The 23,380-nt window shown below is 45.1% G+C and overlaps 1 protein-coding gene across 8 annotated transcripts in view; it reads right to left on the bottom strand.

Moving 5' to 3' along the window:
* eml6 (EMAP like 6) overlaps positions 1–23,380 on the bottom strand; it is an 844,856-nt gene that overhangs the window by 516,400 nt on the left and 305,076 nt on the right. For all 8 annotated transcript variants that reach the window (XM_085981352.1, XM_085981349.1, XM_085981353.1 and 5 more), the window contains one exon: positions 21,842–21,979. In XM_085981352.1, the coding sequence (XP_085837478.1) occupies positions 21,842–21,979 (138 nt within the window). The remainder of the gene's footprint in view (positions 1–21,841; positions 21,980–23,380) is intronic.

Below are 23,380 nucleotides of genomic sequence, written 5' to 3'. Positions count from 1 at the left end.
CAGTGTTCGAGGTTAAGTAATGTCTCACCATTCACTCCAAGTGACAAGGCCACTTCCCCAGTAGCAGGCAAAAATGGACAAGACGGGAAAGTAGTGCGTCATAAATAGAACTGAAACTTAACACCAACATTTTTTCATATACCCATGTGCATAGCCTTGTGCATCTACTTTTGTGTCTTTTTTCTTTTCTGAGTGCTTCTACGAGGTGCAACCCCTGTGGCTCCAGCAGAGGTCGAGGCAGGCTGCTCACTTCCCCGCTGTGACTCGTTAGACACTTTTGGCAGCCATCCTCTGGGTTTTGGAGCTGGACCATATGAGTGACTGCTGTATGCCATTTGTTGTATAAGACGTAATTCTGTCACCAGGTTACTGGAATTTCTCCCTCTCTCCGTCTCCCACTGCCAGCAACTCTGCAACCCCTGATATCTCCAGGGCCCCCTCCTCTGCAGGTGTCAGTTGGGTGAATACTGGAGGGCCACCTCCGGTTCTCTGCCTCTACCGTGTGTTCTGGGCTCCTTTCTCCTGCAAGGAGGGAAGGAAGAGAACTTAGAGTGAGAGTGATGGAATGAGTGTAAGGAATGGATGGGTGACTATGAGGGAGTGGGGTGACAATGCCAAATGGGCTCCTTCTGTGGTATTACTTGCTATGATTGCATTAAGATGAGGGTGAGTGTGAGGGGTGGCTAGTCAGATGGGGATGTGAGTATGTACGTAGAGAGGGATGGGTGGACGTGCAAGGTGTATTGGTGTGAGGAATGATGTGCAGGAGTAGGGTTGGGAAGGCAGTGATGAGTTTATGGTGACAGGCATTTCAGGATGAAGGTTAATGTGGTATTGCACTCACTTTTCCTGACCTCATGAGATCATTGAATCATTTCCTACACTGAATCCAGCTCCTCCTGACCACATCCCTGCTGCTGACCTCCTCTGCTATCTCCAGACAGGCTCTTTTGGTGTCTTTGGGAGGTCTCCTGCGCTTCTCTGCAGGGAACAAGATCTCCCTGCGTGCTCTCACTGCCTCCACCAGATTATGCAGGGATGCATCAGAAAATCAGGGTGTGGCCCTCTGCCTTTGATTATCCATCACTGAGAGTTTAAAACAGCACTCAGCCCTTTGTATTTCAGGTTCCACACTCCTCTAGCAACCTTCAAATGAGTTGAGTGCAAGGCTGCTTTAAATATCGGCGCTGGAAACAAGTCGTTGATGATGTCATCAGACCCGCTCCATTTAATTAGGCGGGGAAATGCGCATGACTGCTTTAAGTGGGGCTATTAAGTTGAAGTCACCCTGAAGAACACGCTGAGCAGAACACTGTGCGGCCCGCATGCACCTGACCCGACTCCAAGATAAAAATTATGGAGATGGATGTCCAAGAAGCAATCAAATTAAATTTTTATATCATTCTCTTAGAAACTTACAAACCACTGGTGCCAGACCTGCACCTCCTTCAATATGACCTCTCTTCCCTTCCACTGCTGACAGACCCCAGAAATCCACCAGTGAGCCAAAACCCACACTCTACCCCCTATTTTCTGCCAAACTTCAGGATCCTCCTCCACACTTCTGCCTAACACCCCTATTGTTATAAACTAGCATATCGTCAGACTCACCATGAGCGACTTCATGCTAGTATAGAAAAATATTTTGAAGCTGTAAATGACTCTTAATGGCAATAGGGATTTATAAATAATTAGTTTTAAAATAATTAATTTAAATCTTTTTATTTGCAGGCTTTTCCTTAATAAATTCAATGCTAGAATCTATGCTAGAAATTCTGAATTCAGTGGACTGGACTCATTTGCACCGTAGAGTCTCTGTCAGGTTTCCTCCATTGTTAGACTTTTTGTTTTTAGCATAAACACATTACCATGCATAACTAACTGGATTGCCAAAATTTAAGTAGCACAAATATTTACCATCATCGCAGTCTTACCACTAAGCAACCAGTGTAGACGTAAAGCAGGTAACATCCTTTACTGGTAAGGATGTTATCATTTATTTACTTTTTTGTTATATTTATACATTCCTACTGGATGAGCTAGAAATTTAAACAAACCTGTCATAAATTATTGAGGTATTTTTATTTCTGGAATTGAGAATGTTAAAGCTGTAAAGATTGAGAGAATTCCCAATAATAGAGTTCCAATCCTAATAAATTCTGCAATTGAAATGTAGGACAAAAGATTCATCCCACCAGTATCACCATCTGAATGCGTTCTTATTGTTATACCTCAGGTATCTAGATTTTTTATTTTAAAGTCTGTACACTGTTATTGTACCATTTATATAAGCAAAAGATGCGCATCTGTCACATCTAAGTGCCGCACCGTAGAATTTCAAATGTGTTAAATTTGCAAGTGTCACACATACAAAGCACGCATCATACTTGGCCTGACTGGCTCATATAGCATATTCATAAAATAAACAACAAATTGAACAGGTAGGGAACTGACCAATGAACAAAAATGAAGCAGGTACAAAAACTACCAATAAAGATTCAGTATTCAGCAAACAGCTAGCAAGAAGAGGAACAAATGAAATCATAAAAATATTCTTTAAAAGTACTTCCGTCAGCATCTTGTTTTGTCAATCACCTGAGGACATAGAGCTAAAAGTATGGGCCCTGCAAATACGTGTGCCTGCAATTACACCAAGATCACGTCTGCGGCTTATCCGAACCGATAATAAAGGGTTGGGAAGGTTCCCTAGTTTATATGCTGATTACAGGCACCCACAACAAAAAGAGTGCATCACAGGCACCTGCCTGCCCCAACATGCTGGATAATCAGATAACTGCTGCCGTATCCACGGGAGGGGTGTCAGGCCGTATCCACGGGAGGGGTGTCAGTCCCTCCCCCAGGAAGAACGTGAATGTGCTCCCTGGGGAATGCATTTAAATAACAAAAACATTTATTTAATGTTTCTTTAGAAGCCAAAGCCACAATCCTGGTCTGGTTCCCCACAGGTGGGGGGGCCACAAGAGCCCTTAGGCAACCGGCATACCGCCAATGAAGTTAGAACTCGCAGGGGGCCTCCTTCATTGCTGGCCTTGAACGGAGCGGCCAGAGGGTCCGACCCATACAGATCCCCAGAATCTCTGTTGTCAGGTCGGGACCAAGTAAATCCAGGTCCCAGCCTGATTTCCAGCACTTTGGCCCACTCCTGCAAGAATGTGTTAGAAAGGTGAATGATTTTTGGCCCCAAGGTTTCTAATATAATAAATACACAAATTATTATATAATTCACAACAACATTAAACTTAATCATGTATTTCCCTTTTTGTATATGAAATTGCTTCAACAATATTTCCCTGTGAAGGCCCCTCTTTCAATGCCTGCAACTTAAGTTCTCCTTCTTCATGCAACTATCTATATGTTAGTTACTTGGTTCCCTGAATGAGGAGGCTCTACAAAAGTGGCCAGTCTTTGCTGTTCCCAGTTGCCAGGAAAAGGAAACCTATCGTTACTGCAACTGTGGTTCAGTTGGTAGCACACTCGCCTCCGAGTCAGAAGGTTGTGGGTTCATAGTCCCGCTCCAGGGACTTGAGCACATAAAGCTAGGTTGACATTCCAGTGCAGTGCTGCACTGTCAGAGGTGCCGTCTTTCGGATGAGACGTTAAACCGAGGCCCGGTCTGCTCTCTCAGGTAGACGTAAAAGATCCCATGGCACTATTTTGAAGAAGAGCAGGGGAGTTATCCCCAGTGTCCTGGCCAATATTTATCCCTCAACCAACATAACAAAAACAGATTATCTGGTCATTATCACATTGCTGTTTGTGGGACCATGCTGAGCGCAAATTGGCTGCCGTGTTTCTCACATTACAACAGTGACTACACTTGAAAAGTTGGCTGTAAAGCGCTTTGAGACGTCCAGTGGACATGAAAGGCGCTATAGAAATGCAAGTCTTTCTTTCTTTTTGATGACTCGCTCCACCCCCTCTCTACCTCCCGCTTCACTCAACTGCTTTAGTCCCTGGCCCTGTATGCATTACCCTCCCACAACTGCTCCATTTTCCACCTGAGTGCTCCATGAGTAATGCCTTAGGAGATCAACTAATTAAAACAATTTTTTTTGCAATATCCTTTGCCTCGTCCTCTGTCAATGCTGCTCTAGGGATGCCAGGTGTTGGGAAGTACAAGATTAAAAATGTTCCTATTCTCTCTCTCTCAAGGAAATCTCCGCTTTGTACCTCCAACTGATGAGGCCGTTTTAAGCAAGAATTGATCACATGGGAAATAGAGGGCATCAATTACCATTATAGCCCATGGGCTAGATTTTCAGTATAGACAGTTTTGGGGCGCTAACCTTAGCGCCCGCCCCAAAGTAGCGCCCCGTTGCCGGAAATTCAGTGGCTTCGCCCTAAGAGGTTGGTGGAGCGCTAAAAGAGGTGTTCCACTACTATCTTTAGGCGCTAAGCCGGCGGTGCAGAGCGCAGCGCCCGAGCTCGGGCGCAGCGCACGGCAGACACTCTGGTGCCAGTGAGCTCTTAAAGGGGAAGGGTGCATGTGTTTTTTTCGGAGGAGGAGGAGGAGGAGGAGGAGGAGGAGGTGGTGGTGGTGGTGGTGGTGGCCGGAAACATAAATACACCGTTCACAACAACACACTGGATCCTTCCACACAACACATGCAGACTGCCATTTATAGTGCAGGAGGAGTGCCCTTTAATTTGCGCTCCCCAGGGTGTGTTGCGTTCCATTTTACAAACGCTCTGGACGCCAGCCGCAGAATGGGGCGGTCCGACTGAAGTTTGGATTCGGGGCGGCCAAAGGGCGTTGCACGAGGATGTGACGTCATTTTCTGCGCGCGCATCCGGGCGGCCGCTAAACTTTGCGCCGGCGCTAACGGGCAACTTAATTTGGGGCGGGGCGCAAACTGCGCTGCGCCCGGGCGCTACACGAATAGCGCCCGAAAATCACTTCTCTTAAGGCGCTAACTGCTGGCGCAAGCAACTGAAAATCTAGCCCAAAAGCCTTTCCTCTATGTTCCTGTTTCTTCTAAAGGTTATATATTATTTATGTTTTTATAACCATGGCAGTCATGTATAAACGCTGCTGCCATTGATCAATGTCCTTTTAAATCTTGCAGCACAAAATCTATACAGAAACTTATGAATTAATGGCGAGAAAACTGGTGTTGCAAATGTCAGGTAATTAATAGGAGATCTCCTACTGCAAGCAAGGTTCTACTGCCTTCAATATATTCATTATACTAAAAGTATACTGTCCCTATCAAATCTTATTTTACTACAGAAATATGGACCAAAATGAAAAAATACATTACAAAGTATATATTTTATACTGCACATGCTTAATTCATATAATATGCAAGTCTTTATATGAATCTGGGTTTTGAATTATGTTATAGTAAACTGGGCTGAATTGTTAATGGGTAAACCTACAGACAAACAGTGGGAAGTATTCAAAGTATTTGGTATGATACAAAATCAGTACATACCCCTATAAAAGGCAAAAGCTTCACTTGCACAGCTAAATAACCATGGTCAAGAAATGATGTAAAAGGTAGCATCAAGATAAAAGAAAACGTTTACACAAATGCAAGGAAAGTGAAAATCCAGTGAATTGGGAGAGCTATAAAAAGCAACAAAGGGATACAAAGAAAGCAATGAGATACAAAAGGGAAATTTGTAAGGGGTCTCAAATCAAACAGCAATTTATTTTAATAAATACATTAAGAGAAAGAGAGTGGTAAAGGGGAATGTGGGCCTATCCTTGTTAAATGAGTACTTAAGTGACCAGGAAGAGAAGCCATTGTAGGGGATTCTCTGGCTACAACTGGATAGATAAGAAGGTAACCAGGTGAGGCCAATTGCACTCAGTTGGACAAAGAAGGAGGCTTTGGAGGAGGATGCGGTGATTGGCTGTCTCAAAGGCTGCAGACAGGTCAAGAAGGATGAGGAGGGATAGTCCGCCATGGTCACAAACACATAGGGGAGGGTTTTAACCCCACAAAATCGGTGGGTTGGGGTCGGATGGGAGGTTAAAAAGTTAAAAAACTGAATCTCGACCATTTCCAGTTTTAATGGAGGGAGGGCGGGGGCGGGCAGCCAACCCGCTCCCAGGAGGAGGGTTTGCTATTTAAATATTATAATGAGGCACCGTGCCTCATGGTGATCAACCATTTCAAACTTAACTGTAGGCGGTCGATTTTTCCAGGCCTCGGGTAACCCGCCAGCTAAAGGGAGGTGAGGACTGCTGGATCCAGGAGCTAAGGGCCTTTCCACTTACCTGCTGGATCCAGCATTCCTGCCTTACCAACCCCCCGCAATCAGACACCACGGCCTCCCCCCCGCCCCGGCCCTTCCGATCTCCCACCTCGAGGCTTCTGACACCCTGCCACAAGGCCTCCGAACGCCCCCCATGAGGCCTCAGATCCCCCCTCCGGCCCTTGATCCTCAGCCCTGGACCACGATCCCCCTCCAGCTTCGACCACCACCCCCCAACCCTCCCGCCTCTCACCCCCGCCCCCCCCAATTCCCCCTCCGGACTTCCTGCCCTGGCACCACCCCCCACTCGTCTTTCCAGCCTTCCGACCTCCCCCCTGCAGCCCCCGATCGCCTTCCTGGCCTTCTGACCTCCGCCCCCAATCACCATCCCAGCTTTCCAACCTCCCGCCTCCAGCCCTGAACCTCCTCCGGCCTCCCTCCTCGGCCCCCAATCGCTTTCCCGGCCTTCTGACGTCCCCCCCCCCTCCTCCGACCTTGAGCCTCCTCCGGCCTCCCCGCTCTGACCCCGATGCTCCTCTGACCTCCCCCCTCGGCCACCGATCGCCTTCCCGACCTTTTGACCTCTCCCCTCAGGCCCTGATCGCTTTCCTGGTCTTCCGACATCCTCCCTCCAGCCCCGGTCCTCCTCCGGCTAGAATCCTCCACTAGCCTCCCCCCTCCGGCTCTGACCCTGCTCCGGTCTCCCCCCTCCAGCCCCGATCCTCCTCTGGCCACCCGCTTCGGCCCTGACCCTCCTCCGGCGCCGATATTTTTCTGGCCTCCGACCCCACCCCCTGCCCGATTCCTCCCTCCCTCCCTCCTCTCTGTGGCCCGGTGCCACACGCCTGCCCGCCTGACAGCTTCTCCATCTGGCTGGCTGTGGGTGGGAAACAGAGCTTTGAAATGCTAATCAGACCCTGACATTAAATTCAGCAGGGCCTGCAGGAAACCTGTTCGCCCGGGTTTCCCGACCACTTCCCAGGCCCCCCCGCCCCCTACCCACCTTCAATTAAAATTCCGGCCATAGGATATCATTACTGATTTTGATAAGTGCCAACTCAGTGTCGTGGTGGGGTGGACACCTGATTGGCGAGGTTTAAACACGGAGTTGCGGTAAAGATGGGCATGGATTTGGGAGGTGACAACACGTTCAAGGACCTTGTGTAAGGGAAGGGAGATTGGAGATGGGGCGGTAATTTGCAAGGACAGACGGGTCAAAGATAGGTTTTTTGAGAGGGGTGATGACGGCAGATTTGAAAGGGGACAGTACCAGTGGCGAGGGGAACCGTATATGAGCTAGCATGGGGCCAGGAAGGGATTTGGGTGGTCAGTAGTTTAGTGGGAATAAAGTTGAGAGAGCAGGAGCTGGGTCTCATGGACAAGACGAGCTCGGAGAGGGTATGAGGGGAGATAGGAGAGAAAGATGCGAGTTCAGGGCTAGGGAAGGGGGAAACCTTGGAGGAAGTTTGGCTGGGTGGGCTAGAGGAAGGGAAGAATGCGGCAGAGGCAGCTGAACAGATGGTCTCGATCCTAGTGACAGAGAAGTCCAGGAGTTCCTCGCACTTATTGTTGGAGGTGAGGGTGGAGGGGGCAGGGGAGAAGGGTTTAAGAAAATGGTTAGTAGTAGAGTGGACAGTTGGTAGTGGATTTGCTACCAAGGAGAGTCTTGATGCTTCATAATGAACTTGTGCCAATTTGTTTACTTTTTAGGGTTCTCTCAGATGCCATATTTTCAAGATGCAAAATTGAGTGCCAATCCTGAATAATCTGTGTGTGCGCATTATACTAGTTAGTTTTGAGATTTGACACTGGAGTTACAAATCATCCCTAGACATCATCGCCTCACACTTATTTTTTTTTTAATAATAGAACACTGAAAACTGTAAATTAACAACCTAACAGCCAGGAGTCCAGTAGTCATTTCTCCTTCTTATAAATCTCTAGCTTAATCCAGAATTAGTGATGATAAATGAAACGTGTTCTGCTGGAGAACATGCAAAGGCATCACAGATTTGAAATCTTTCCTATTGCAAATAGAAATGTATAATTATAGTGGGTGCACAGAAGGGCTGTGGCTACAGTTGATGGAACAAACAGGAATGCAGAAACATCAAAAATACATCTGTTTCTGTGGTTAAAACACTAGAAAATTGATACATTATGGTATTCTCCTGAACAAAGTAGTGGTGTCGTGAGAGATTATTCTAGGCACTCTTGACTGAACGATGTTTATGATTATTCTGGCTGGTAGTATAGAGTCCGAGTACTCTGGTTACTTTTACTAGCATAATTGATGTAAGCTTGCAACTCCAAATTTTCCTGAATAATGTATATGACATTTTCTTATTTAAATAAAAACCTCACAAAATGAATCTCGGACCAATTGATTAAAAAAAAACAAGTAATGTCTATACATCCTGATGGATGCCTTCTTTCTGTAACAGGACAGTGACTATACCATTATAGAAACATAGACATAGAAACATAGAAGATAGGAGCAGGAGTAGGCCATTTGGCCCTTTGAGCCTGCTCCGCCATTCAATGAGATCATGGCTGATCATCCAAATTCAGTACCCTGTCCCTGCCTTCTTCCCATATTCCTTGATCCCTTTAGCCTTAAGAAATATATCCAACTCTTTCTTGAATATATTTAATGAACTGGCCTCCACCGCCCTCTGTGGCAGAGAATTCCACAGGTTCACCATTCTCTGGGTGAAGAAATTCCTCATTTCAGTCCTAAATGGCTTACCCCTTATCCTTAGACGATGACCCCTGGTTCTGGACTCCCCGGCGATCAGAAACATCCTTCCTGCATCTAGTCTGTCCAGGCCTGACAGAATTTTATAGGTTTCGATGAGATCCCCTCTCAATCTTCTAAACTCCAGTGAGTATAAGCCCAATCGACACAATCTCTCCTCATACATCATTCCTGCCATCCCAGGTATCAGCCTGGTGAATCTTCGCTGCACTCCTTCCATGGCAAGAACGTCCTTCCTCGGGTAAGGCGACCAAAACTGCACACAATACTCAAGGTGCGGTCTCACCAAGGCCCTGTACAACTGTAGCAAGACATCCTTGTTCCTGTACTCGAACCCTCTTGCTACGAAGGCCAACATACCATTTGCCTTCTTAACTGCCTGCTGCACCTGCATGCTTACCTTCAGCGACTGGTGCACAAGAACACCCAGGTCTCTTTGCACTTTCCCTTCTCCCAATCTATTGCCATTCAAATAATAATCTGCCTTCCTGTTTTTGCCACCAAAGTGGATAACCTCACATTTATCCACATTATAGTGCATTTGCCATGTTTCTGCCCAATCACCCAACCTGTCCAAATCATACTGGAGTTTCGCGACATCCTCCTCACAGCATACCCTCCCACCCAGCTTTGTGTCGTCTGCAAATTTGGAGATATTACATCCAATTCCCTCGTCCAGATCATTAATATATATTGTGAACAGCTGGGGTCCTAGGACCGATCCTTGCGGTACCCCACTAGTCACTGCCTGCCACTCGGAAAACGACCCGTTTATTCCAACTCTTTCCTTTCTGTCCGCCAACCAGTTCTCTATCCAAGTCAATACCTTGCCCCCAATCCCATGTGCCTCAATTTTGCACGCTAATCTCTTATGTGGGACCTTATCGAAAGCCTTCTGAAAGTCCAAATACACCACATCCACTGGTTCTCCCTTATCTATTTTACCAGTTACATCCTCAAAAAATTCCAGTAGATTAGTCAAGCATGATTTACCTTTTGTAAATCCATGTTGGCTTTGTCTGATCCTGTCGCTGTTTTCCAAGTGCTCTGCTATTACATCTTTTATAATGGACTCTAGCATTTTCCCCACTACTGATGTCAGGCTTACCGGTCTATAATTCCCCGCTTTTTCTCTACCACCTTTTTTGAATAGTGGGGTAACATTAGCTACCCTCCAATCCATGGGTACTGTTCCAGAGTCTATCGAGTTCTGAAAGATGACCAGCAATGCATCTACTATTTCTAGGGCCACTTCCTTAAGTACCCTGGGATGTAGATTATCAGGCCCTGGGGATTTATCAGCCTTCAGTCCCATCAATTTTCCTAACACCATTTCCCTACAAATACTGATTTCTTTCAGTTCCACCCTTTCATCAGACCCTATGTTCCCCGGCATTTCTGGGAGGTTATTTGTGTCCTCCTTTGTGAAGACAGAACCAAAATATGTATTTAGTTGGTCTGCCATTTCTTTGTTCCCCATTATAAATTCCCCTGATTCTGACTGCAAGGGACCTACGCTTGACTTCACCAATCTTTTTCCCTTCACATATCTATAAAAGCTTTTACAGTCAGTTTTTATGTTCCCTGAAAGCTTACTCTCATATTCTATTTTCCCTTTCTTAATTAATCCCTTTGTCCTCCTTTGTTGAATCCTAAACTGCTCCCAATCCTCAGGATTATTGCTTTTTCTGGCCAATTTATATGTCCTCTCCTTGGATCTTATGCTATCCCTAATTCCTCCTGTTAACCACGGTTGAGTCACCTTTTTTGTTTTATTTTTATGCCAAACTGGGATGAACAAATTCTGTAGCTCATCCATTCGGTCTTTGAATGTTTGCCATTGCCTATCCACCGTCAACCCTTTGAGTGCCATTCCCCAATCAATCCTACCTAACTCACTCCTCAGACCATCGTAGTTTCCTTTATTTAAATTGAGGACCCTAGTCTCTGAGTCAACTACTTCATTCTCCATCTTAATGAAGAATTCTATCATATTATGATCGCTCCGACCCAAGGGGCCTCGTACAACAAGATTGCTAATTAATCCTTTCTCGTTACATAATACCCAGTCTAAGATGGCCTGATCTCTGGTTGGTTCCTCGACATATTGGTCCAGGAAACCATCCCGTAAACACTCCAGGAATTCCTCCTCCACAGTATTGTTACTAATTTGGTTGGCCCAATCTATATGTAGCTTAAAGTCACCCATGATGACTGCTGTGCCCTTATTGCACGCTTCTTTAATTTCCCTTTTAATGCCACCCCCAACCTCCGCCTTACTGTTTGGAGGTCTATATACCACTCCCACTAATGTTTTTTTCCCCTTAGTATTTCTCAATTCTACCCATACAGATTCCACATCATCAGAGCTAATATCCTTCATTACAATTGTGTTAATCCCTTCTTTAACCAGTAATGCTACCCCACCTCCCTTTCCTTTTTGCCTATCTTTCCTGAATATCGAATACCCCTGGATGTTGAGTTCCCAGTCTTGGCCATCCTTGAGCCACGTTTCCGTAATCTCAACCAAATCGTATTCGTTTACCTCTATTTGCGCAGCCAATTCATCCACCTTATTACAATTGCTCCTCGCATTAAGACACAAAGCCTTCAGGCTTGTTTTTTTAACGCTCTTAGACCTATTAGAATTATTATTTACTGTGGCCATGTTTGATTTAAATCGTTGATTTCTCTGACTGCCACTTCTGTTTTTCTCCTTCCTATCTTTTGCTTTTATCCTTGTTTCCCTTTCCTCTGTCTCCCTGCTCAGGTTCCCAACCCCCTGCCATTTTAGTTTAAACCCTCCCCCACAGCACTAGCAAACACTCCCCCTAGGACATCGGTTCCAGCCCTGCCCAGGTGCAAACCGTCCGGTTTGAACTGGTCCCACCTCCCCCAGAACCGGTTCCAATGTCCCAGGAACTTGAATCCCTCCCCCTGGCACCATTCCTCTAGCCACGTATTCATCTGAAGTATCCTTCTATTTCTACTCTGACTAGCACATGGCACTGGTAGCAATCCTGAGATTACTACCTTTGAGGTCCTGTTTTTTAATTTATCTCCTAACTCCCTATATTCCGCTTTTAGGACCTCATCCCGCTTTTTACCTATATCGTTGGTGCCTATATGCACCACGACAACTGGCTGTTCACCCTCCCCTTCCAAGATGTTCTGCAGCCGCTCGGAGACATCCTTGACCCTTGCACCAGGGAGGCAACACACCATCCCGGAGTCACGTTTGCGGCCAGCAATGTTCACCATTACAGAATCAGCAAATTGAAAATGCCAGCCATTTATTCTCTGCGCTGTCAATTACTTTGCTGCAGAGTGCAGTAAACAACAAATCAAAAATTAGATACTTTTAAATCCCTTCTTGTGAATTGAACTTGGACTCTGTTGAATTTATTCATTACAATGGGATAGGTTTACTTGCTGTATAACTAAGACAACTTGGAACAAATTGGAAAATTGTTTCTTTGTTTACATTTCAGAATTATTGAATAAATACTATTTCTAAAATTTGAACTGGATTGAATGATTTTACAAAATGTAATTAAGAGATTTTGGCACAAATAGATAAATCTTTCACAGTTGATTTATTACACACATACTGTAAACTGATTATTTTTGCAGCAAATTTAAATTTGCACTTTTCATGTTCACAACGATATACTTAATGTGATTACACAACATATGAGAACATAAGAACATAAGAAATAGAAGCAGGAGTAGGCCATACTGCCCCTCAAGCCTGCTCTGCCATTCAATAAGATCACAGCTGAACTTTTACATCAATTCCATTTTCACGCCCTATCCCCAAATCCCTTGATTCCCTTAGTCCCCAAAAATCTATCGATCTCAGTCTTGAATATATTCAACGACTGAACATCCAAAACCCTTTGGGGTAGAGAATTTCAAAGATTCACAAACCTCAGTGAAGAAATCTCTCCTCATCCCAGTCCTAAATGGCTGACCCCTTATCCTGAGACTATGACTCCTCGTTCCAGACTCTCCAGCCAGGGAAAACAGCCTCTCAGCATCTACCCAGTCAAGCTCTATAAGAATATTGTATGTTTCAATGAGATCACCTTTCATTCTTCTAAACTCCAGAGAATATATGCCCATTCTACTCAATCTCTGCTCATACGACAGCCCTCTCATCCCAGGAATCAACCCAGTGAACCTTTGTTGAACCTCATCTGTGATATCCTTCCTTAAGTAAGGAGACCAAAACTGTACACAGTACTCCAAGTGTGGTTGCACCAAAGCCCTATATAATTGCAGTAAGGCTTCCTTACTCTTATACTGAAACCCCCTTGCAATAAATGCTAACAGACCATTTGCCTTCCTAATTGCTTGTTGTACTTGCATGTCAATTTTCTGTGATTCGTGTACAAGGTCACCTAAATTCCTCTGAATCCCAACATTTACTAGTCTCTCATATTTAAAAAAATATTCTGCTTCTAATATGGAATGCAGAGCTTGATTTGCAAATTTAAATGTACTGCACAAATGCGCAGCTCTGCAATTTTTTGGATGAATTTTAACAGTTATAGGGCATTTTTCCTCTTTTTCCCTATTAAAGGGTTGGGAACAAAGGCAAGTTACAGGACCAAAGACGACTGTGTAGCCCATCTGGTCAGTCCCAGAAACTAGTAATACCTCTCAATCACCCACTCCCACAAACGTCTATTCAATTTTCCCCCTGATCCACACACTCTACTTCCAGTGCCTCCCTTGACAAAACATTCCACATGTTTGTCAGCTGTGGCTCAGTTGGTAGCCCTCTCGCCTCTGAGTCAGAAGGTTGTGGGTTCAAGTCCCAATCCAGAGACTTGAACACAAAAATCTAGGCTGACACTCCAGTGCAGTATTGAAGGAATGCTGCACTGTCAGAGTGTGCCGGCCTTCGGATGAGACGTTAAACCAAGGTTCTATCTGCACTCTCAGGTGGACGTAAAAGATCCCATGGCACTATTTTGAAGAAGAGCAGGGGCATTATCCCCGGTGTCCTGGCCAATATTTATCCCTCAATCAACAACAACAACTTGTATTTATATACTGCCTTTAACGTAGTAAAATGTCCCAAGGCACTTCACGGGAGTGTTATAAGACAAAAAATTTGACACCGAGCCACATAAGGAGAAATTAGAGCAGATGACCAAAAGCTTGGTCAAAGAGGTAGGTTTTCAGGAGCATCTTAAAGGAGGAAAGAGAGGTAGAGAGGCGGAGAGGTTTAGGGAGGGAATTCCATAGCTTAGAGCCCAGGCAGCTGAAGGCACGGACACCAATAGTTGAGCGATTATAATCAGGGATGCTCAAGAGGGAAGAATTAGAGGAGTGCAGATATCTCGCCGGGGGTGGGGGGGGGGTTGTGGGGAGGAGATTACAGAGATAGGGAGAGTCGAGGCCATGCAAAGATTTGAAAACAAGGATGAGAATTTTAAAATCCAGGCATTGCTTAACCGGGAGCCAATGTAGGTCAGCGAGCACAGGGGTGACGGGTGAACAATCAACATCATTAAAAACAGATTATCTGGTCATTATCACATTGCTGTTTGTGGGAGTTTGCTGTGCACAAATTGGCTGCCACATTTCCTACATTACAACAGTGACTACATGTCAAAAGTACTTAATTGGCTGTAAAGTGCCGTGGGATTCCAGAGGTCGTGAAAGGCACTATATAAATACAAGTCTTTCTTTTTTCTTCTTTTCTGCATAAAGTAGTTAACTGAACTGGCTATACACTGTCCTTTTCTAATCTCAAACATATCATTGGCTTTAATTTATGTATTCCCTTAAGAATATCGAAAATTTGAAAATCTCACCTGAGCCTGGTCTTCTCCTAAGTTAGCAATCCCAGGCTCTCAAACCTCTTCTCCATAGGTCATATTTAGGATATGTGTCAGTTTGATTGCTCTTTGCTGCACTACATCTACTTCCTGCTTACCCTTGCTGTAGCAGGCCAATCAGAGTTGAATAAAGTACTCTAGGTGTGGTCGTTCCAGTATTTTGTACAGAGTCATTAACACATCCTGGGATTTATATATTTATATTCTGTATCCCAAGACCTGGTTAACTTTCATTACTGTGCTGTTGGTATCAATGAGGTTTCCACAATTACTCACAGATCTGTCTTCTGTATTGTGTCCTGTAACCTAAAGCCATTTAGTTTATATTTATTACTTTGTATTTGTCCATATTAAATGCCATTTGTCACTCATCAGGCCAATAAGTGTAAAAAAATTTACATTCTACATGAAATTCTAAAGCAGAAAAACAATTTTTTATTCAAAATGTCAAAAAAGATGGTTCTTGGCAATACAGTCTGTCCCTTAAAACTGATAGGGGCCTACACTCATCATCAGTGCACCAATTTTACGGGTGTAAAACGGACGTAAAGATAACCAATTTAGCAGTGTAGAGGCCTCTGCCTGACCTGCCCTGGTGGCCATCTGAAATGAATGCCTCATTTCAATGGGCCAAATTTTGCTCTCAAAATAACGGTGAGGCTAATGGCACTCCTGTTATTTATGCACAAAGGGTACAGCAACTTCAGGCGATGGGCAGATGCAGGGGTAAACTCAAATATCCAAAAGTTGCTGTCCGAGTTGCTTCGCGAATACAGGATCGCGCTGTCTGCCTCAACATTGAAATGCATTGAATGGCGTGAAATTGCTGTATTTGCGCGGTAGACACAAACTAAACTCGCCACAGAAAGTTAAGTCATAGAGTCAGAACGGCACAGAAGGAGGCCATTCAGCCCATTGAGTCCGTGCCGGCTCTCTATGGAGTGATCCAGTCAGTCCCATTCCCCCACTCTATCCCCATAGCCCTGCAAGTTTATTTCCCTCAAGTGCCTATCCAGTCTCCCCTTGAAAACATTGTGTCTCTCTGCTTCCACCACTTCCATCGGCAGCGAGTTCCAGGTCCTCACCACTTGCTGCGTAAAAACATTTTTCCTCTTAAACCTTAAATCTGTGTTCCCTAGTCCTTGTACCATCAACTAGTGGGAACAGCGCTTCCTCGTCTAGCCTATCCAAACCTGTCATAATCTTGTACACCTCTATCAAATCACCCCTCAACTTCCTTTGCTCTAATGAAAACAAATCCAGCTTCTCCAACCTGTCCTTGTAGCTAAGATCCCCCATCCCCAGAACCATTCTAGTAAATCTCCTCTGCACCCTCTCAAGGGCCTTCACATCCTTCCTAAAGTGTGATGACCAGAACTGGACGCAATACTCCAGTTGTAGTCTAACCAGCGCTTTATAAAGGTTCAGCATAACTTCTCTACTTTTGTACTCAATACCTCTATTTATGAAGCCCAAGATCCCATATGCCTTGCTAACCACTCTCTCAATATGTCCCACCACCTTCAGGGACCTATGCACATTAACTCCCAGGTCCCTCTGTACCTACACACTCTTTAAAACTGTGCCATTAAGTGTATATTGCCTCTCCCTGTTCCTTCTGCCAAAATGCATCACCTCAACTTCTCTGTATTAAATTCCATCTGCCACTTGTCTGTCCATTCTGCTAGCCTTTCTATGTCCTGCTGCAGTTGATTGGTATCATCCTCACTGTTTGCCACACCCCCAAGTTTGGTGTTATCGGCAAATTTAGAAAGTCTTGTCCATTACAGTCTAAGTACCCTTTTAATGCAGTGATGTGTTAATTACTGCCAATCAACCTCTCCGACACTGAAAATTAACTATTACAAGTGTGGAGTCTCATTCCTTCAGGTTTTAATTGTTGTTAGAGATTTCAAAAATGTAAAATTAATTTTTTTTAACTTTTTCTTTGTCTCTTTTTTCTCTCTCTCTCTTAATCCAATCTCAGACCTTGTACTGTTAATTTCACAATCCTTCAGTCTGTTTGGTTAAGGAGATACACAGTTGCTTTCCCTGCTCACTCACATCCCAGATAACCAGTTTTCATCACTACGATGTTATTAGCTCGCACATTCAGCAACTTGCCACGCAAAAAATTTAAAAACCTAAACATGTAAGGACAAGTCTACATTACAACAGTGACTTCAAGAGTACTACATTGGCTGTAAAGCGCTTTGGGACATCCTGAGGTTGTGAAAGGCACTATATAAACGCAAGTCTTTTTTTTCTTATTTTAACTAACGACAGACGCAGTTAGATAGCCTGCTACAGCAAAATTTGGCCCAATATTGAAATGAGGCTCCTGAGCCCGTTTCAGAGCCAGACTCCAAATTCATTAGGACTAGACAGAGCTTGCAAAGCGTAAGCTCCGACTACTACATCCAGATCCTGGACTGCCTAAGCCCTGGGCTGTCACTGCAAAGTCCTCTGATAATCATTTGTATAAATGTTATATTCCTGCGCCCTCTTCAAACAAAATGGGGCAACGAATTAGTGCCCATTTTTCCTCTGCATCACGTTATTTGAGGGCAGTGTATAGGAAAATTGGCCCTTCCGTTGCTTCAAATGATGTTTCAGATGTCATTATACTTATATACACCACAAATGTGTGCAAATGTTGATTGTTTGCTTATGTTCATAATATGGCCATTTAAGTGGCAGCAGTATTGCCATCTTGGAAAGGTTACACACAATGGAAATGAAGGACAACAAATTCTAGCCTGCAAGATGAATAAACCTAGGCCGAAATTTTCTGGGGTCCTTGCGGGCATGATTGGAGGCGGGTCGGGTGGGAAATTTGAAAAAATTTGGAGCAGGTCGGGAACCTGCCTTCATCCCGCCCCACGCGCCTTTCCCTCGGGCGCATTTGCTGGTGCGGCAGCGACCCAACCGGCAGAGGCGGGTGACCTAACTTAAATCATTATCAGCTTGTTGCCAGACACTTAAGTGCCTTTGTCCCCCTACCTTTCAAACTTCCCTGCATGTCCAGGGGGTTCATGCAGCTCGGCAACCACGTCTGTCAACCTGAGGCGGGAGTTGAGTGGCCATTGATCCGGCTGATTACTTGACAGCATCAAATGTACTAAAAAAGCTCCCACCGCACAGCTGATCACTTTCCTCAGGCAGAAGCTGTTGCTGACTACATTGCCAGCACAGATTTAACTTTCTGCAGGCTGCAAGTGTTCCCAGCAAAGTCTCCATCCAGTGTCACCTCATTGGAAGATACTCTCTCACCATTGACAGATTGCTTCTGTCAACTCTACTTGACCTGCCATCTATTCCATCAGCATGGGTGCGGTTATGAATCTTATGATCCATGAAGGAAGACTCATGAAATAACACTTGCCCAGGACATTGTGTAAACAGGAACTAGTGAAAGATAACTAGACCTCCATGTTTTGAAACAAGTTGATTAAAGCCTTGCTTTATACTCGAACCAAGTGCGTAGTGAGTTTTATTATGTCAGGTGCCATTTATACTGTCTCACCTGACCACAATGAGCCCCAACACCAGCAGCACCAACAACACCACCAAGCTTCTCCGCAAACACTTGATACTTCACAAGACAGAGGGCATCAGCACCTGAGCACATTGCTGCTCAGGAGGCCAGGGATGGCCTCATCATGGCCAGATTTACTTAACTTTACGTTGTACACCCATATGGCTGCCACATGCTGCGCCAGGTTGGCACCACCCCACAGCAACACCATAAACCATCCCCACAATGACCAAGCCATTCCTTTCACACTGATCACTATTGGTGGAGGTACCGTTATCTCTCACCATTCACTGGAACTCACTAAGCCACTTCCAAAGGTGCACACAAATTTGTCCAAGACCGGAAAATTGTGAAAAAAAAGATTTTTATGGTTGAGATTACATTAACGGAAACTTGACACTAACATTGAATAAAACACCCAAGTAGCTACCCTTGTGAATCTACTTGTGTGCCACCTTTCTCTTGCGCGTGCTTCTACAAGGTGCTACCCCTGTGGCTTCAGCAGAGGTAGAGGCAGCCTGCTCACTTCCCTGCTGCGACTGCTTAGACACTCTTGGCAGACGTATTCTGGGTTTTGGAGCCTCTGATGGCCCCGCCAAAGTCTGTTCCTCCTGAGACTGTGCAAGGGCAGACTCGGCCATCACTGTCCAAGGAGGCATTTGGGGCTCTGAGTGAGGGGGTGGCAACTGGGAAGAAGTGCAAGCGCTTTGAGAGGAGCCTTCACTTCCATGTCCCCTCTCACCATCATCCCTCTCATGGGCCACCTGCACTTCCCTGCTAGCAAGGAGCAGGAGAGCACCTTGCTACACAACAGTGGGGCCATGAGGACCTACGTTTACGCTGACATCCCTCCTAGAGTGGAGCTCTATGAGCCTCTGCCATCTATTCTCCATAGATAGCATGTGCTCATGTGAGTGGCACATCAGCTGCTTCATGCAGGTGATCATCCTTTCCATGGATGAGCCTACAGTCACCATCGCCATTGACATGCTGGTGCTCATGTTGGAGATGGACTCCAGACATCGCGGTCGCAAAACCTGTCACTGCCTCCTGCACTTCTTCCTGCACCTCCAGGATCGCCCTCTTTCTGGATGGTCCCCAAGGCTCAGCGTCTGCATGCAGCTGAGCAGAGCTGGGAGCATCCTGCGCCCTCCAGCGAGGAGTCTCCACTGCTTTGCTCACTTGTTACTTGTGACAGACCAGGTGACAATACTACTCTATCTCGCATGGGTGCGTATCTGCGCCGGTGATGGGTGCGCCCTAAGAGGCTGGAGGCTCCTCTGAGGAGTCGTCTGCCTCTTCCTCCTGTACTGTAAGGGGGGGGAGTGGGGGCTCTTGATGGACCTGTGGGAGAATAAAGAGATGAGTTAGATATGTCATATGAATAATGGGTACAGATACCATTATGCACATGATGACCATTCAGTGGCTGATGACATCAGTCCCCATATGAGTGACTGATTTACACCATGTAGCTGTTTGATAAGTAATTCTGTCACCAGGTTGCTGAGGTGACTCCTCTCTCCGTCTCCCACCTCGAGCTGCTCGGCGAATGCCGATAGTTCTAACACAGCCTCCTCTGCTGTTGTGAGGGTGGCAAATGATGGCTTTCCACCTCCAGTTCTCTCCCTCCCTCTGATTGTGGGCTCTCTTTTCCTGCAAGGAGGGAAAGAAGAAAAGGTTGAGTGAGACTGATGGAATGAGTGTAATGAATTGATGGGTTAGATCTTTAAAGGGAGGCTATGATGGAGTGGGGTGGCAATGCCAAATGGCCTCCTTGTGTGTTGTTAGTTGGTATGATTGTGTTAGGATGAGGGTGAGTGTGAGGGGTGGCTAGTAAGATGGGGATGTGATAATGTAGATAGAGAGGGATGGGTGGACGTGCAAGGTATGTTGGTTTGAGTAATGATGTGCAGGAGTAGGGTCAGGAAGGCAGAGTGATGGGGATGTGATGAGAGGCACAGCAGGATGAAGTTGAGTGTGGCTTTGTGCTCACCTTTCCTGATCTAATGAGATCATTGAAACATTTCCGGCACTGTACCTAGGTCCTTCTGAACACATCCCAGCTGTTGACCTCCTCTGCAATTTGGAGCCAGGCTCTTTTTGTCTCCTGCGGAAGTCTCTTCAGCCCATCGGAAGGGAAGAGGACCTCCCTGCATGCTCTGACTCCCTCCACAAGCATATGGAGGGAGTCATCGGAGAACCTGGGTGCAGCCCTTTGCCTCTGTGTAGTCATGTTTCCAAGTGTTTGGAACAATCAAAAGCTCCAGTTCAGTGACTGCACACTCCTAGATGAACCTTCAAATGCAATGTGGCCATGGCTCCTGTAAATCTACTGGCTGTAAACGCCATCATGGATGATGTCATCAGACCCGCACCATTTCATTGGGCCGGGTAACGCGCTGGGCGGGCTTAAGAGGCCCCATTGATGCAAAGTCGATTTCTAGAGCAGGATGGAAGCAGCAACAGGGTCACGGTCCGTCACACCAACCGCCCACATCCGCCCCGCCCAGGTAAAGAAAATTCTGGCCATAGGAACAGAAGTAGGCCTTCAGCCCCTCGAGCCTTTGATCCATATCCCTTGATACCCTAATCTAACAAAAAAAATCGGTCAATCTTAGTCTTGAAAATTTCAATTTACCCAGCAGCCATAGCCTTTTGTGGGAGAGAATTCTACATTTCCTGTGTGTGAAAAGGTGCTTCCTAATTTTACTCCCGAATGGCCTAGCTCTAATTTTATGATTGTGCACCCTTACTTAGAATTACAGAAGCACAGAAACAGATCATTCGGCCCAACTGGTCTATGCCGGTGTTTATTCTCCACACTAGCCTCCTCCCACCCCCTCTTCATCTAACCCTATCAATATATCCTTCCTTTCTCCCTCAAGTGCTTATCTAGCTTCCCCTTAAATGCAGCTATTTGTCTCAGTTACTCCTTGTGGTAGCTTACATACTTACCATTCTTTGGGTAAAGAAGTTTTTCCTGAATTTCCTATTGGAATTATTAGTGACTATGGTATATTTATGACCTCTACTTTTGGACTTCCCCACAAGTGGAAACATCTTCTCTATGTCTACCCTATCAAACCCTTTCATAACCTTAAAGACCTCTATCAGGTCACCCCTCAGCCTTCTCTTTTCTAGAGAAAAGAACCCCAGCCTATTCTGCCTTTCCTGACAAGTTTTAGCATCATCCTTGTGAATCTTTTAACACCTTCACCCTCTATATCCTTTTTATAATATTGAGACCAGAACTGTGCACATTAATCCAAGGGTGATCTAACCAAGGCTCGAAACAAGTTTAACATAATTTCTCTGCTTTTCAATTCTATCCCTCTAGAAATGAACCCCAATGCCTAGTTTGCTTTTTTTATGGTCTTATTAACCTGCCTCATTATTTTTAATGAGTTGTGTATCTGTTCCCTTGTTCTAGATGTTCCGAGGGCAATGAAAAAAATATTTTCTTACCTGACTCGGAGTACAGTAAACGAACCATCCTTCATTCCTAGAGCAAGTTGTGAGCCATCACTACTGAAAGCAACACACCGTATTGCCTCTTCCATGTTACAACGTGCAATAAGAGCATGGTCAACAAGGCTCCACAAACTGTGTGCAAGAAAAAAATGAAACATCAAATATCACAATGTAAAGATCTTTTTGTATTGCCCTCCTGAAATAACCATATGACTTAACTGTTATGGTCATTGAAACTTAGTTGCTTTAATAGATATTTTCTTTTTAAAACTTTTTCTAGAACATTCCTAAAGTCAGAAGGCAATACTAATTTTCATTTTTTCTAAAGTACTGTCAGAAACAGAACAATCATGACTTACATTCTCCCTAAGATAAAACATCATTCATATTACACTGCAAGAAATATTTCACTGAATTGTAAATGCATTCAACTTTTCCAAATATATATAACTTATGATTACAATGTAGCAATTTTTTTTTTTTAATTTCACCGATTTTAACCTATCTTGCCCGGTGAGAATGGGGCACATTCGGGTTGAATGCCCGCTTTACACCCAATTTGATTTTTAGCTCCTTCGAAGTCAGTGGCCTAGAAATTGGCCCACTTACCGCCACGATCCGGTCTAAAAATAGCGGCCGCCATTTTGGTAAGGGCCTTACCGCTGCCGATAGCAGCGCTGGCCCTGGAAAAGTAAATTAAGAGAGGGTGATGCGACTTAACGTCACCTCAGCAAAATTGGACCTTAGCACTGAGTTCAGTGTTTGGTCCGAAGCTTGCCATGAAAACCCAGCATTCAGCAGAGAGACGGTCAGCACCGCTCAAAGGGACACACACATCTTTCAGGTAAGTTTGCATTTAAGCTTTTGGACTGATTTTTAAAAAAAAATTATTGAAGTAATGGCTTGGTGCAATATATGGTAAACTTTTTTAAGTTTGCAAGGAGTGCTGCCGGATGCTTGCAAGGCCTTGGATAGTAAAGGAAGGCCTCTGAGAAGACAAAAAATGCTGGAAATACTCAGCAGGTCAGGCAACATCAGAGGAGAGAGAAACAGAGTTCACGTCTCAGGTCGAGATGCTGCCTGACCTGCTGAGTATATCCAGGATTTTCTGCATTTATTTCAGATTTCCAGCATCCGCTTGCAGAGGGAAGAGGAAGATGCAGAAGAGGAGGAAGCAGAAGGAAGGATGCAACCCAGATGGCCCTTTCTGGCCAGGATAACCGGACTGGAATCATCCGCCCGTGGTACAGTGACCACAACCTCAATTCCCCTTTCAACATTTGTCCTACACCTTACCTTCCCTCTGTTATTGTCCATCACAGTGTCCTCTTGGCCACAATGCTGAAATAAAAGCCACCACAAAGCAAACTTTCCAATCCAACTTTATACATCTATCCATCCAATATGACATCAAGAAATTAACTCATCACCCTTATGCATTCCCTTAGTGACTGTCTTGTGTATGCCTTTGCCTGTCCTACTGATGTCACGGAGTAGCAGTGGCTGGGAGTGTGAAAGAGAGTGACGGTGTTT

Source organism: Somniosus microcephalus, chromosome 3 (assembly GCF_052327205.1).
Source record: "Somniosus microcephalus isolate GS21.2 chromosome 3, FLI_Smic_1.0, whole genome shotgun sequence".
In the NCBI taxonomy this organism is placed as follows: domain Eukaryota; kingdom Metazoa; phylum Chordata; class Chondrichthyes; order Squaliformes; family Somniosidae; genus Somniosus; species Somniosus microcephalus.
Note: the sequence above shows the minus strand (reverse complement) of the source record. Positions and strands in the feature narration are given on the sequence as shown.